This window comes from Prorops nasuta, unplaced genomic scaffold (assembly GCF_024137725.1).
Source record: "Prorops nasuta isolate Cenicafe-Biocafe unplaced genomic scaffold, Cenicafe_Pnas_1.2 PNAS00008, whole genome shotgun sequence".
Classification (NCBI taxonomy): domain Eukaryota; kingdom Metazoa; phylum Arthropoda; class Insecta; order Hymenoptera; family Bethylidae; genus Prorops; species Prorops nasuta.
Window position 1 is genome coordinate 8,913,255 of NW_027116805.1, and position 16,104 is coordinate 8,929,358.

Consider the following 16,104-nt stretch of genomic DNA (forward strand, 5'->3'; position numbering starts at 1 on the left):
AGGTGAGAGTTCCTTCTCGTTGCATCTGCTGCAACGATGCAACTGCATCGCTATTCTTATTTATCTTTCCTCTGGACATTTTTGCACTGCAAACATTCCACAAGCAGAAGAGCTCTATTTCTATAGTAGTCTATAGCTCCATTATTCAATGTGAAATTTAACAATAGAGTTTAACCACGTGAAAATTGTCATTTACATGAAATGGAAAATTATTAGATTTTAGGTGTACAAGGAGTTCCTTATTAAACTTTTGCATTGCAGTATTACTATTGAAGGGAAGAGACTTTTATATTTTATAATATATAAATTTACGTGCAATGAAAATGGCAATGAGTATAGCCTTAAAATATTAGCATAGAATTTGTCGAGAATGTAACGTATACGATGATAAGGTGCAGGTAAAGGAGGGATCCAACAAGATCTAGAATCCTATAGGCTCTTGCGATCGTGCCAGAAGTCACGTTCGCCAGTCTGAACCTTGCAAAGGACGCTCCTCCTTTATCCTGAAGAATCCACCCTGAGAATTTGTGGAATTCAAGAAAGAAGGCCCTATCACCTTGGCAAACGTCGAATTAAGCAAATTTCAGCCTTGGACGTACCAGTTGAGACGATTGTACTGCTGGTTCTCTCATAGCTTCCACAATGGAATTTCGAAAGTCCATCATGCATCTCGCGATTCATCCAAAGCCTGCATCGTGCTACGCGACCATTCAGTCTCTTCTTCTTCCTCTTCTTCACATTTGCTCTTAATCAATCGTCCATTTCCATTGTTTTCCTCATACCACAATGCAGCTTTTCTCTGGCTGGTTATTTGTTCGTCGTAGAAGAAGCCCGGCCATGCATTCACCGAAGAACCCTCGAGAGGAAGTAAATTGTCTGCATGGTGAAAAAATCATTCCACTTTCGGATATATATATATAGGCTTTACGCAAGATTCAAACGGTTGAAGCCTGTCAAGGATCCGGTCGCTTTAATTATTTTTCTCTTACAAACGTTGCTGTTTTTTTTCTTGCTTCACTCTCCCCACGCTGCACTTGGACCCTGAAGAGTGTCGAAATGACGCGTTGCGGCACGCTCGTCTCACGTGCGAAACCCTCGACAAAGGACAAACGAGTAGACAATCGTGGTCCAACGAGAATTTCCCAAGTGGAATAAATTGAAACTTTTGACAGCAACGAAAACAAAGGACCCTTCGACGTGCTCGCTTGCGTAATTTCACAGCTGAAACGCGCGTCCTTAAAATAACCATTCGCTTTTTCTTCCTGAGACGCGCTTAATTCGAGCCTCTTGTGGCAGATTTTTCTCGACGAGTTTCATTACTTTTTTTTGCCAGAGAATTTCTAATGCTATTAATAATGTTTTATCAGTCATTGTGCAATGTTGAGGAAGCATCCGCAGTTTCCGAAGATTGTACATGTTGTCGGATGTGTGCAAGGAATTTTATTGCTCGACTTTTTCTTTTCGTGAGCCATAGAGAAGAATAGAATAATTTTTCTTCAACTGGGGGGGGGGGGTTGTACTCTAGTCGCGCGGCTGCTATACTATGCTCGGTATAGATCCCCTGCATACACGTGTGCCGGTGAACGCGCTGCTCACGTGACCAAGCGTGTACAGTTATACAGGTAGAGCAACACTGTATACGACCATAAGTCTTCGGAGTTTCATCGCGAGTACACACTACTACGCGCTCGAGCTGTAAGCCTTCGCCTCCAATCCTATCCAATCCAATCCAATCCATTTTTTATTTCGCATTACTCAAACGTCTTTAAATTCAAACACCCCCGATTGCCCCACATTTCCCACTTTCCCTCTTTCATATACAAACCATTATTCACGAATCAATGCGAGAAACCTTCGACCCTTTCAATAATTTTCCCAAAACTCCTTCTAATATATTTTTAACAAAGTCTTTAAAAATGCACATTATTTTTCTTTCTTGGTAATTAAACAAAATTCAATCCCAAAAACATCCTTCCTTTCTTTTAAGCAAATTTTCCAAATTATCTCACAAAAGGAGTTAAGATTTATGCGTGATGTATAGTGGATTGTCCTTGAGATTGTAGTTTGATAAAAAACAGAGTTTACAAAGTTTTACGTGGCTATATGATGGACGAGCAGTGCTATAAAGTGAATCGACTTGTAAATCCCCCTCCCTTTTACTCCGTTTTCTCGAAAATTCTTCACTATAACTAACAAATGCAAGATAATGCAATTTGATGAAAAATCCAACAAGATTGAATGCAGATAATATATTAATCCCTATCTGATGGAATTTTTATTATATGAAAAGTGCGCATATAATTTATAAAGTTTTAATCGAGCAGAATGGAGGAACAGAGTGCTACATACAGGTGAATCATTTGCACAATCGCAGTGTGATATAAAGTTTTCTCGTTGGTGTATTTAACCTGCGGGAGTGTAATTGTTTGGTTTTTACATAAGATTTTTAGTGCATCGGTTGGACAGGGTTTGGTGCTGCTGGATGGATTTGCTGAGTTACGGAGATGCGGATAGTGTTTCAGCGTGGATCAGGATCCCAGTTGGAGTGGATCGCTGGATTCCCGGAACGATAACGGGAACTCGAGGCGAGGGCAATAGGGAGATTTTACGAAAATCGCTACGTGCAACGAGATTACAATAATAATTAACATCTCTCCTTGTGGAAAATCCTAGAAATTTAACATCAAGGCTGAAAATTGCAATTTTCGTAGGAATACCGACAAATATTCTTTTCAATGATTCCCCAGAAATTGATTCTATAAACATCGATATCCAGTGGTTCATCTTTATTTTCATGAAGGAAATTGCGTTGGTTCTCTCTCTCGGTCGGTCGCGCGCGCGAGACCAATTCTTACGATCTGCGCCACCTTGAAGTGGCCCCGCCGCGCCGCGTCGCGTCGCGTCGAGTCACCAACGCGAATCGCTTATATGTATACCGCGCCGATCTGCGCTGCGTGGAAATCAGATACGAAGGGTTTTAATTACATTGGACGTGTATGTGTTTCGCGTTAAGTTGGGTGAATTCCGTCAGCTCCTCCACGCAAGCAGAAAGAAAGGACAAAGTATAGAAAACTATGAAATTCTCGTTCTTTTCGATAAACTCCGTTGGATCGAAATAGAAAGAAGAAGAATTTCCGTATGGTCCGGGGACCGACCGGCCACTCCAGACGACCAATACGAGACGTTGAAACTTGACGAACATTCGGTATAGGAAGAGACACTGCAATTATCTTTCTTTGTAAAATTTTGCGGCGTAAATTTCGACATTGAGGACGTACAGAGGAATAATTAATGCAAAGGAAAAACGTCCACGTGCGAGATGCGGATATAAAAAGAATAAGAGCTGTGTACTTATGTATAGGCGTTCCGTTAGTTTGACGTTTCTTGATCGACCACGTGGCCGCGGTGACGTCACGCTCGATACCTCACGGAATTACAATAGTCGCGAATATATATTTTTCGCTCGATCCTTGAAGCTCTCCTCGTCCTTGCTCTCGCCCATGCACCGCGCCGATTATCTCCTCGTCTGGAGGAAAAACTCCATTAGAGATCCGGATTGAGAAAAACGGACCTTTTCCGCGTTCGCTCCACGTTTCTCGATAGCGGAGACCACGTGGCCCAATGACGTCACAGTCGTATATATGAAGCAAATACCGAGAGAGAGAGAGAGAGAGAGAGAGAGAGAGAGAAGGATGATTTCGCGAAAGGAGCCTCAGTGTTGACATCGCATGCACCACAAAAGCTTAATAAATTAACGCGCTCCAAGAAAGAAATAAGTCCCATGAGTGGAATCGGCAAGAAAGGTTCGCGGGGCCCGGCCGCTCGCGGTTAGCGAGGCTATATACCTGCGATCATCGCTCTCTATGCGATTCAGTCGAATAATGCATCATCAATGTTGACACGACAACTAGCCTCGATACGACCTGCGCAAAGTGTACAACGGATGCTGCTGCGTTCTTTGCCGTTAAACATCACTTACCACGAGCTACACACTCGCCATTATAGCATGGATACGTAACAAAGTCATTAACAAAAAGACGATGATGTTTTTCGAGAAACTTCAATGTTAACGTTATGAAAACTGGATTAGCGGAGCATATAGAAAGAGAAAAAAACAAAAATGGAAAAAAGCTGAGATACGGAAGTATATGCATGTGCGAGCGGCAAATGAACGTTTGGAGCGTGCAGGAGCACACATTAAAGCTGACATTGCGGGAAGGCTTATCGAATAGCGCCAGAGTTGGAAGAAAAAACTGAAAGGAAAACTGTGATGGGAGGGGATATGCATGCGAGATGAGACTGTGCTGCGAGACGGTAGCGCGCGTCTTGCGAGACTCTATATAGCTGATTCTCTGCAGTGGTCTCGTGCCGCTGGCGTTAATAGAGGAAGAGGTGGAGGAGGAAAGTGGCAAAGTGGCATAAAGTATCGGTGTCTTCCCTCCCACCACCGGAAGCTACTCATTTCGAAATTCGATTGTTCCGAGAACACGTTGAGCTAATCCTGTGGCGCGCTGGAACCTTGGCCTCCATTACCGCGCGCGCGGTGTACTCGAGCCTCGATGCAAGAAGAAAGTACAGCACGAAACCTCGGGGAGGATTGAGAAGCTTTGGTGATGATGAAAAACAGTGGGATGAGATAGTGGAAGGAGAAAAAGCTGCAGGAGTTTAGCGAGAGTAAACCGATATAAATAGTTGAGAGAAACGGTCGTTGACGCTTCATGCGTGACGCGAGTCAAAAATGAACCATGATCCGACGATTTGTCATCAGTATTTCTACTGCAGCCAGCGGAGGCATCGTATAAGGTAGAAATCCTTTGTGAAACCTCCTTAAGATACGCTCCTCGCATTTTCATCTCTTCTTCCTCTCCCTCTTCTCCTTATACCAACAACACACACACGCACATGCACTGCCTCCTCTCTCATTGAAATCCCCAGTCGCCATCTTATTGGTACCCGCTCCACTCGCTCTTCTTTCTCATTCAGCTTCTCTTCCTTGCGATTATTCCAACATTTTCTACGACTTTTTTCATCCTCATCAAGACATGTCCCTAAATCGTAAGATTATTATTTATCGATCAGTATCGAGTTGGAAAAATTGGCCCGATGAGCGGACATCATGAAAACGATTATGTTATTTTTAGCTGACTTTTCCATTTAATCTCTCGATTGTAATTAATCGCGTTTATATTTCGAGGTTAATTAAGCCGCCCTGGGGCTTGGGACAATTTAATGGGCGATAAATCTGGTATGGTTGCATCCGTCAGTTCGTTAAGTATTGTAATGTTGGGTCGGGTTAGGTTAGCCTATAAATAATATAGTATAGACGATCCAATGTTGCTTGGAATAGTTGAGGCCGCAGGCTCGACTGGTCGGTCAACACTACTGGTCAGAAATGGGTCCTGTTAGAGCTTCGATGCGGATCAAGGTTGCCGGATCTAAGCGGACGACTCGAGGTTGGAGAACGCTCGCACTGGTTCACACGAGTCGTCCCGAATGACCGATCGAAAGAACCGTGCGAAAAGAGCCACTCGAAAGGATCAGTTCCACTCTTGACTCTGGACTATATATATAGTCTGGACCACCACCACCATCTTTTTCCTTCTCAAAAATCCATTTCTTCCCCACCCCTTTATATCCTCGGAATTTCATTCCGGATCAAGGTCACCCCGGCCGATGGCCGATGTACTCACCTGCTTGTGTGCAGCCTGTTGAACGTTCGCGTACCTCGTCGTTAAACAACCGTGACAATAAAATGTCCATCGAAAAAAGAACCAATCTTGACGAATCCTCTTATAATTTTCACTTGAAAGCTAAATTTTCTTATTTATGGAAATCGTGGCATTTTTATCATATCATGTAATGCTATATACAAATTTCTAACTTAAGTAATGGCAATTTCTATTTGGATAATTAGATAGGATTGTGTGGGTGTAGTGGTTGAAAATTATTGTCGATGTAATCACCGTGCAAGGAAAGCAGCAAAAAGAACCGTTGGAGTATGGAAAGAAATTAATTCAGTTCAAAGTATAAATAACAATGATATAATCGTTTTGAAGATATAGTTACTAATTTCGACGAGGCTCGCGGATCGAGATCAATTTTCGTTGCCAAACTGGGAAGAGATCTCCTTGAGCATCTAGTGCAGCTGCATGGCCTGCATGGACTTGTTTGTCGAGATCTAAGCCATGAGACAAATAACGTAAATCCGTCATTGGCCATTAAAATAATTGCGTGGCAGTATAGTCATATTTTATTCATAACGTAAATAAACTCGTGTTTCCTTCGACAAATCCTTAATTAACAGCTCGTTGGTATTGAAAATGATTATTTTCCCATTTTCCATTGAATTCAGGGATTTTTCGTCAAACGTTTTGTTGAGAATCTGATAAGAGAATGGAAATTCGCTCGAGCAGAGGTGATCTTGATATCGCAGGAAATGTGGTGGTTCACGGTCGAGCAAATTAACATCGACCATCGCGGTGGTCGATTGGAACGATAAAATAAACAGTAAACGAAAGAATGAGAGGGAGAGAGGGAGAGAGAGAGAGAGAGAGAGATGGCGAGAAACCTTTGAAGCGAAATTTCCTCGCATCGAAAATAGGGTTTGCGTGTTTGTAATCGTATTGCTTGGCTGGTATACGAGGCTAGCCACAACCCGTTGGTCATTATTAGTGTCCACTTTATCGATTAATCCATAAGCCCCGTTCTCCACTGACGTCCATTCTCCTTATTTCGTAGAAACTCAATGTTGACCTTCTGCACAAGGTATAGTTGAAATAAACTCTAAGAATCAACGAAAAGCTCCGTATTTTCCTAGAAATAATTTCTATCGTGCATCGATGGCTGAAATAGACGAATTTGCTCCACTCTTATTTTTCTCATGCCATTATACTCTGGTACAAATTATATGTATACTCTCCATTTATTGTATAAATAATTTCATTTATACTAATCAATATATAAAATGTTCTAGCTTTGAACAAGAGCTGGTATATTTGAATTTTTCAAATTTTATTTATATGTAAATATAAATAAGAGAAAGTAAAAAATCTATGCGCACCACATTCATGGTACAAAAGTTCTCCCTACACGTATAAACGCCATGAATAACTCAAGGCACAAAACTGAAAACTTCCTAGAATACTGTGCACAATTGGGGGAAACTGCTAGTTTTCTAGTCGCAAAACAAGGTCGACTGCACTTTAAGGCTACCGACCAATCGAGTGGGAGTTCTTCTGCCTCTCCCATTTGACTCTCCATTCCCATTCGCAATAACGGTACACGTCGTCCTGCGCCTTGTGTCTCGCGCTAGGTGTGCCTGACTTACTCGACATTCAACATCCACTCAACAGGATCTTCCAATAATCCAGCTTCTAGGAAGCCAATTTATTCTCCAATCCAACAACTCCTTTTCTATACCTGGAGGAAGAATACATTTTGATCCAATTCATAAATATTAATTTATGCGAATTGTAAAATTATTTCAATGTTTGTTACACGCGCTAATCTCATTTCCATCTTCTGGGAAGGAAGAGCGCGATACAAGGCTGGAGCTCTTTTCGCATTCCTTATCACCCTTTTGCTACCTTGAAGAAAGATTATGGGAACGTAACGTTAGCTTTGAAAATCGTGCTAATCAGTCGCTGCTTCTTATCGAAATGACCTTCCCTCGAGAAAGTTACAAAAATTTTATTCCTCTGGAGCTAATGTGCTGTTTGATAAGATTTGCTATGAATTTCTGTCGAGACAGTGCGAATGACAGAACGGTTGGCATGATATACTTGTAACGAATCTAAATTTATATTTAACTATTTCTTCTCTTTACTCCATATAGTCTAAGCGAGATATGTCGAAGAACACAATAATTTTTATTCAAATCGTTCATCTCTCATGTTTTAGAACTTGTGAGAGGCAGAGGGATGTGGAAAGAAACAACGAGGAAAGGGGAGAGGACGATGATGAAGATGAGAATCCTTTGGGAAGGTGGCCTCATGCACTCAGTCCAGCCTTGGCTTGTCTAGGATGTACCTTGGGTCTCTTCAACATCAGTAGATTCGCCATTCTTAGTATCCAATTTGGAGGTAAGCGGATTTTCAAAGTATTCTTTATCGAGCAATGCATATGTGCACATTCTGCTTGGACATATTTTATTAACCTCGTTCACTTTCTTTTTATAGCAAACTTCATTGTACAGTTTTTGATTCTATCATTGGTGATAGGAGTTCCATTATTCACACTTCAAGTATGCTTGGGGCAAAGATTATCAGCGGGGACAGTGGACATGTGGAAGATCTCCCCTTTATTTCAGGGAGTTGGCATTGCACTTCTCGCAGCCCAGGCATTTATTGGAATTTATAGTATAGTAGGGATATCCTGGATGTTTGTCTACTTTCGGTAATTTTCTTTCATTTTCATTCCACTAGCTGTTGCTGGAATTTCATTTCACTTATGTGTTTTGACTATCTCATTATGTTTCAGGGATTCGTTTATAACGAAGCAGGATAGATACAGATGGGCAGAGCCCTTTCTTCTCTATAGGGATGATACGAGGCCATCGCAAAATGCCAGTAATCCTTATAAATTGTACGAGACTGTACCTGATTATTTCAGTGGTGCGGTTCTCCAAAGGCATCACCTGAACGAACCTGATCCTGGAGTGATCACTCTAAAGTTTCAGGTTGCCTTCAATCTAGCAGTTGTGTGGATGATTGTATTTGTTTCGCTTAGTAAAGGTACCTGAGATTTCATAATTTCATCATCATTCTTTAAAAGTATTAGAAAATTTTTAAGTGATATTATTGTTTCAGGGTTGAGGTCTTATGGAAAAGTAGTCTATGTATTTACCCTGGTACCAGTGTTTGGCACTCTGGTGCTGTGCACAAAACTTTTAGGCTTGACACCACCGGGTTCCATTCATCAGCTTTTTCCAGCAACAGTTTGGAATGAATTTTTCCTCAATAGCAGATCCTGGGTAGCTGCCTCCACAGAAGTCTTTCTCACTTGGGGTCTTCTAGGAGCAGCTGCTATGCAAATTGCAGCTCACAATAAGCACAAACACCTGCTGCAAAGGGACACCAGTCTTGTTGTAGTATTGACGTTTGCTGTTCTATTGCTGGCTGCTTTCCTGGCCAACACTTGTGCCCAGATTCTCAGGCATCATGGATACATTTATGTAACCAGCTCATTCGGTAATACATTTTTCAATCGTCCCACTTTTGTATCAATCAATGATTGCAATAATATACATGTATTTCATTTACTCTCGAACAGAGAGAATATCTGGATACACGTTCCTGAGGCCCATTAATCAGCCAGCACCCTCGGGATACAGCAATACACCAGATAGATTTATGTCCCACGCGTCATTCCTGATGGGTCAGCGTGTAACTCGACCTGGTTCAGATCCAAGCATGGAATCCGGCTATCAAGTACTAAGGCTGGCTACTGAGCTGGTACCTGCAACCCTTGCATTATTAGGAACCGAGCAAGTGTCACCCTTCTGGGCTGTTTTGTTCTACTTCATTTTGATTCTCTTTGGAATTGCTCAGCAGGCAAGAAGCACCTCTTAATCATTGCTTATCATATTCGTAAAGATCTCTCTTACATTATGCGTCTATTTTATAGCTGGCAATATGGCACTGTGTGATAACAGGGATAATGGCCATTAACACAAAGATGATGAAGCTTTGGGAGACCACCATAACTTTCTTCAGCTGTGCCTGCGCTTATATTCTTGGTCTGCCGATGGCTACGGAGGTAAGATTCCCGTACATAGATAGATATTAACAGCTGCTTGGACTTTCGGTAAACCTGATTTATCAGCATTGAGTTAAATAGTGAATCAAACCTCGTAGTATTGTGTACACACCACCTGTTGCCTTATCTCTTCTATCCATTTATACTGATAAAGCTTATCAGCATGGTTAACTCGCGGACTCATCAGTATCAAAAGAAACTTGTATCGAGAATGATGAGCAACAACGCCCATACAGTAACTCGCAGAAGCGTTCCTTGCTATTTCTGTAATGATTTCCTGGAAGAGAGATACCTGACAGAGCACATTAAACATTGTGGAGCAGTGTTGGAAGAGTGCCCCAACAAATGTGGAGTTTACGTGCCTAGAAGGACCATGGAGAGTCACAAATGCCTCTGTCCAGTAGTGAAAATTAAAAAAGTGCAAAAAGTGGAGCCTGATTGGAAGGATAAAATTCTATCTGTGTTGACTTTGCTAAGATCTGCAATAGACAGGGAAGAAAATGAAAGAAAACGATTGGAGAGCACGATTGCCAACAGCATGAAATTTTATCAGGTCAAGCAAGATAGCATGGATGCTTTGAGATTAGACCTGGTTCATGTTTCCGAAGACTCTAATAGAAATTTTGCTGTCTTCGATCAGAGGATAAACAGCTTGGAATTAACTTGTGATAATATGGAACAGAGAACAAGCATGAACTTTTATCAGATCTCTGAGCAATTGAAATTAGTTCAGTCAGAACTGTTGACGGAGCAGAAGAAACAAGACAAGATTTTTGATGAATGGTACAACGAGCTGAAGGATTTGAAAACCTTTTTGGCCAAAGAGAGCATATTGGTCAGTGGCAAGTGGACGGAACAATTGCAAAGAATTCACGATCTAAAATTGGAGCTAGAGATGAGGTGTAAAAGTTCGCAAGAAATGTCATCCAGGCAAAATACACTCATAGACAAAATTCATGAGATATTTCAAAATGTCGAGTCAAATGCTGAGGCGGTGAAAAGGCAGGAAGTCAAAGTAGAAGAGTTGGAAGAAAATGTGATAGAGAGCAAGAAAAGCATAGAAGAATTGCAGTTGAGAGTTGACGATAGCATGAAACACATAGAAGAGATTGTTAGGAGCTTGGAATCAGAGCAATTATCTAGTTGTTTAGAGTCAGAAAGCCTTTCGACCAATGGACGACTGTTGTGGAGAATCGACAGGTACAGGGAAAAAATGTCAGATGCCAAGGAAAACGATACGGTTCTCTGTAGTCCGGCATTTCTGAATAAAGAATATGGTTACACGCTAAGAATGGAATTATTTCTGAATGGAAAGGGTCAATGGAGAGATCGCCACATAATTGGATGTCTGAGAGTCGTGGAAGGGAAATGGGATCCATTATTGGACTGGCCTTGTATTTTAAGAGCCACTGTAGTCCTGAGGGATCAAGAAAACCCTGCGAACGATGTTAGAAAAATGGTGAAAACCGTAGCCAGAGAGAAACACTATGCTGATAAGCCTGATAAGGAATCTGGGATTTACATGTTCATTCCTCATACTACTCTTACGAGATATTCTGGTTTCATAAAAAATAACGTCATGTTTTTTGATATCCAAGTAAAGGATGTGCAAACTACTGGGTCGAGCACTTTGTAACGTTCATTTATTTATTTTTGTTTTGTTTTTTGTTAAGTTTCTGGTATGATTAAATAATAATTAGATACACGGAGTTAATAAACTATTTTCATTGGTATGTGCTATTCGACGTTTCCAGTTGGGTATTTACGTAGTGTACTATTTGGACTATACAATTGGTGGAGCCTGGTGGATTATGGTCTTATATTTGGTGCAAGTTGGAGCAGTGTTTGCTGTACGCGGGCGTCCACACACTGGAGAGGCTGTAGTTGCAGAATTATTCCCACCAACAGGACGTTGCTTAAGACACTGGGCTGGGCCCCTTTTATCTTTTACTTGGAACGTTATCTTGCCAGTTACTCTTATGGTGAGAATTATTTTATATGGTCACAGTCTCAGAGCTTTCCTTGTCACTTTTATACATGTGACTTAAATTTTTGCAGGTACTAACAATAACCATATTTAAGAGCAGTGGGTTTCGAGAGCTTTACACGTATCGTCGGACTAGTAGGGATTACTGGGCGATATGGGCACGACAATTAGGAGCATCGATCCAGCTGATACCAATTTTGATAATACCAGCTGTGGCAGTTATTCAGACCTGTCGTTATCTAAACAGTGGGCCTCCTGATATTTTCGATGTAAGCGTTCGATTGAACTTGATATCAATAAGCAAATATACACCTTCAAAATCTCCAAGTACCCTGAAACTTTTCCCATTATTTGAACGTAACAATCGAATCGACTTAATCTACATCTCATTGCTATTAACATTCACATTGGGCTTTTCTATTTTATGCTAACAATAGAGCGAACAGGTGGGGGTTAGCGTAAGTCACTGCGAGCAGTGTCATGGAGTAAGTGCAAATATTTTTCTAATTATTCTACGCTTTTAATCATTGATTAAAATTCATGATTATTTGTGGGGACGATTCGATGACAAATTTCCTTGGAATTTTTAGAGAATCCAGCTCTTGTACAGGCCAACCTTGGAGCCTCAGGATCCTCAACAGACGCAGATAGACGAGGGGAATGGAAGCGTTCACGGGAATGGGGTACTTCCGGCTGCAACGGAAGTGCCATTCGAGGATCCTCCGCCAAAATACACACCACCACCAAGCTACACGACGGCTACTGGTGCAAGGATCGCCAAGATGCTGAGGCAGAGTTTCCGCAGAAGCGTCAGGAGGATAGCGAATGTCCTTGGCGAGGGCAGCACAACTAGGCAGAGGCCAGCTTTGCAACCTCCCCCTCCAGACTATGACGCAGTCTTGGTAGAAATGGACCAAGGAATAAGAGCTAGAGCTGACATAACGCTCAACATCACTGACATCAGACCGGAACTCGTCGGTACAAGAAATAGCTCTGATACCGTTACGGAAATGCGAAGGTAATTACAAAAATACCAGTAGAGCAATTCTGCGACTCTTATCTATAAATTTCAATATCGTTAGGCCCAAGTTAACGACGAATATCGCTAAGTGATGTATATAGTATATATATATATATATATATATATATATATATACCGTTGTTGGTCCTTAACGATACAAACAATGGTCGTTTGTGGTACGGAATAATGAGTCGGAATATTTTCTAAAACCACAGAACAATTTTATTATTAAATTACAAGTTGCAATTTATATTTGAAAAAATGCTATTTTATATTAATAAATCTTTGTTAACTACGATGGAAAAGGATGATAAAAAGAATTGATGAATTTCAGACCGAGCACAATCGACAGGACAACGAGGATAAGTACGGTGGATAGGATAATGATAGAACGTACTCATTCGACGTTGGAGAGAGGTCAGCAGCAGCAGCAGCAGCGGGGTTCAGGGATGATTTCCGGTAGCAACTTGTCGCCATCGGATGTGGCGAATTTGCTTCGCAGCAGTATACGTCGTGGAACGGCGCGAACACAAGCGACGCTTCGTCGAAGTTTCGGGCAAGAGGAGCCAGCGGTAGCCGCATCCGTAGAGAATCTAGTCGAAGCTGCTGCGCCGATAGGCCAGGAATCGTTGGTCCTCCCCAATATTGTCGCTCTAGTCCCCAGCGAGCTCCCAAACGATAATGCCGCCGAGAAAAAGACTGCGGATGAAACGTATGACTCCGTTTCTGTGATATAAAAGCTCTTCTCCTCGTTTCCTCTATACTCCAAACAAATCAACTTCCGCTTTTTATATTCGTTGAAGATCGGTCAACGAAACAAATCTCCTTACCCTAATCTTTCTCTTTCTGTCTCCCCCCCCCCCCCTCCCCCTCCCCCAAGTGTTCCTCCATGCTGACGTACAAACAAAAATCCACGATTCGTGTCAAGCCCGGTGAACGCTCGAAATTCATTTATCATGTAGACTGAAATCAGTATTTCAGGGGATTGTGTTGTGCGCAACGCACTTCCTCGTAATTAAGGCCCGATTCCACGCGGATTTGGTTGAATAATTATACTAATTTTCAATAGTTACTTTTTACGCTAAATGCATTAAACCAGGTATGGCTTTACGCTCTGTTTATTTTCCAAAGTCCATCGGTGGAACCGGGCTTAACTCGAACGACTGCTGTAATTAACTTGGAAGCTAATCAATCAATAGTAGCGCGAGCTTCGATTTTGGTTAGAATTTGATTCGCAAATGTGTTCAAAGGCAATTTAGTCATTAAGCGAAAGGATTGTATAAAGGTAGCATAAATGGTGTCTTTTATTTATCGTTAAGTGAAAACTAATGTATCCTTTAGAGTTACATTTAGTTATTCGAGTCAATCGTTGGAAAATAAATCATCGCTCCTCTAGACTCGTCGATCGAATTGATCAGTGAAATGTATATTTCGATGATCATTAGAATTTATAGCTCGATATTTGCGAGTAAATAGATCGAACATCTAGAAGGTCGCCATTTATGTCGATTAGTGTACCTCTCTCCTTAGTATCATTGTAAATAGATAATCAGATATAGCGTTTTAACGATTTAACTTGGATTACTTTCTAAGTATTTTTATTAATAGTCCCGAATAGTCGATTGATTCTGCGAGTGTATAGTCCGTCCAGTGTGTTAGGCGTTTATGCTAATTATAATGAAAAAAATAAATTGTATCTTTATACTAGACAAGAACAGAATAATGAAAATCCTTCAGCAAAAAGAACGAATGAACCATGCGATACTAATTAATCCAAAAGCTTTTATAAAGTGAGTGTAACCGCTATTCCTGACATTACAGATCAGAAAATAAAATTTTTATGTTCTTTTACAAAAACGACTCGATCATTCATGTTCTCCAAAAGAAAAGAACGCGTAATTTGGTTAATTCATCTATTTAGTAATCTATTTGAATAATTTACTATCGACCATTACCGGCGTATCGTCAATGCATTCGTGTGTTTTCTCGATCTCTGATATCGTCGGTATAAGAGATCCTCGTTTTAATGTCGGTATAAGGAATACCATTGTTTGCTCGTGCCAGTAGGGGGAGGAATCATTATATCGGTGCGTCTCGAAGCAAAATAAGTAAAAACTGATCTATTTTTCCATTTGTCGGTACGTAGTGCATATAATTAGCGAAGTCAATTTTTTAAGTAATCAAATCTTTGGTAGTTACTAGTCGCTACGAAAGAGAGTGACAAGTCCTTTTCATAATATTCGCGACAAGTACTAACCATTTCTAACTTATATATATATATATATATTACGTATTACTGGATGATGCCTAAAAATTCAATATTACACATCTTTTAGTAAAAAATTATTTCCTACCGTAATTGGTCATTGTTGAGCTTCAGCCTATTTCAACTAAATAGAAATAAAATTCTTCTTTTGGCTATGGACTTCAGCAAACGTTTTTACATATACATTACGTGTAATTGTAAACTATACTAGTATCATTGCAATATTTATTATACAATTAAATATGCAAATTTTAAAATTTGTATTTTATCACAAATACTTAAATTATACATAAGTATATTTGTACATAGAGAGAAATCAATAAATATAGTTAATTTAAAACAAATTAATTTATGTTCTATTGTCAAATAAATGTCTGAAATATTTTAAAAAATAATTTGGATTCTCGATCAATATCAATTAGATTTGAAAACTGTAAAGTACTCTAGTAAGATGCATATGGACCTGATTAAAAGTTAAGAGCGTTGTAATGTTTATCCCACAAAAAGAACGGCAAGTACATAATTACGTGTAACGTTAATAATATAGTAAAAGAAAATATTCGAATTATAAAAAACTTGGTGAAATCAACAAATGTTAGGCAAGTATTTATTTTTACTGTGGCAAAAGTTAAAATACCGAAAGAAAAATAGTAACATAAGAAAGTTACTGGTGCCGAGCCCGTTAAATGCAATGGCACATTAAATGTAAGTTAATCTCTCATATAAGCTTGCTTTATTATATTACTCAGTGTACTTTTTATACCAAAATATTTTCGTATTCGATGAGAAATACAGGAAAAAATTTTTACACATGCTGAAGTATATTATTTATTTTTTGTATTGTGCCTGATAAGCTATTCCAAACCTAAGTCCCTTCGACGTGTATTCAGTATATGGGCCTTGATGTGTGCTTATGCACCGCCATAGTTACAAAGCATTAGATAATAAAGAAAGTGCTATACAATTGTAATATATATTGCGGTATTAATATTGAAAGTAACTTATTCATATATATATATATATATATATATATATATATATTGTATATGTGTGCCTAATTAATTGATAAATAAA

At 40.1% G+C, this 16,104-nt stretch overlaps 2 protein-coding genes across 3 annotated transcripts in view; both read left to right on the top strand.

The window, feature by feature from the left end:
- Positions 1-15,859, top strand: part of bdg (bedraggled) — a 34,524-nt gene extending 18,665 nt beyond the window's left edge. Inside the window, exons 4-14 of one of the 2 annotated variants that reach the window (XM_066730336.1) lie at positions 7,900-8,081; positions 8,178-8,394; positions 8,479-8,732; positions 8,808-9,188; positions 9,271-9,551; positions 9,625-9,756; positions 11,511-11,738; positions 11,815-12,012; positions 12,181-12,228; positions 12,334-12,761; positions 13,099-15,859. In XM_066730336.1, coding sequence (XP_066586433.1) covers positions 7,900-8,081; positions 8,178-8,394; positions 8,479-8,732; positions 8,808-9,188; positions 9,271-9,551; positions 9,625-9,756; positions 11,511-11,738; positions 11,815-12,012; positions 12,181-12,228; positions 12,334-12,761; positions 13,099-13,501 — 2,752 coding nt within the window. In that variant the 3' untranslated portion in view covers positions 13,502-15,859. The remainder of the gene's footprint in view (positions 1-7,899; positions 8,082-8,177; positions 8,395-8,478; positions 8,733-8,807; positions 9,189-9,270; positions 9,552-9,624; positions 9,757-11,510; positions 11,739-11,814; positions 12,013-12,180; positions 12,229-12,333; positions 12,762-13,098) is intronic. The other variant, XM_066730337.1, reaches the window with a different exon arrangement.
- Positions 9,790-11,504, top strand: LOC136775503 (TNF receptor-associated factor 5-like). The gene has a single exon (XM_066730338.1). The coding sequence runs from the start codon at positions 9,920-9,922 to the stop codon at positions 11,390-11,392; it is 1,473 nt and encodes a 490-aa protein (XP_066586435.1). The 5' UTR covers positions 9,790-9,919; the 3' UTR covers positions 11,393-11,504.
- Positions 15,860-16,104: the final 245 nt, after the last annotated feature.

What these genes read in the sequence shown, in the direction of transcription:
- LOC136775503 (XM_066730338.1), top strand. Translation starts at nt 9,920, where the DNA reads ATGGTTAACTCGCGGACTCATCAGTATCAAAAGAAACTTGTATCGAGA.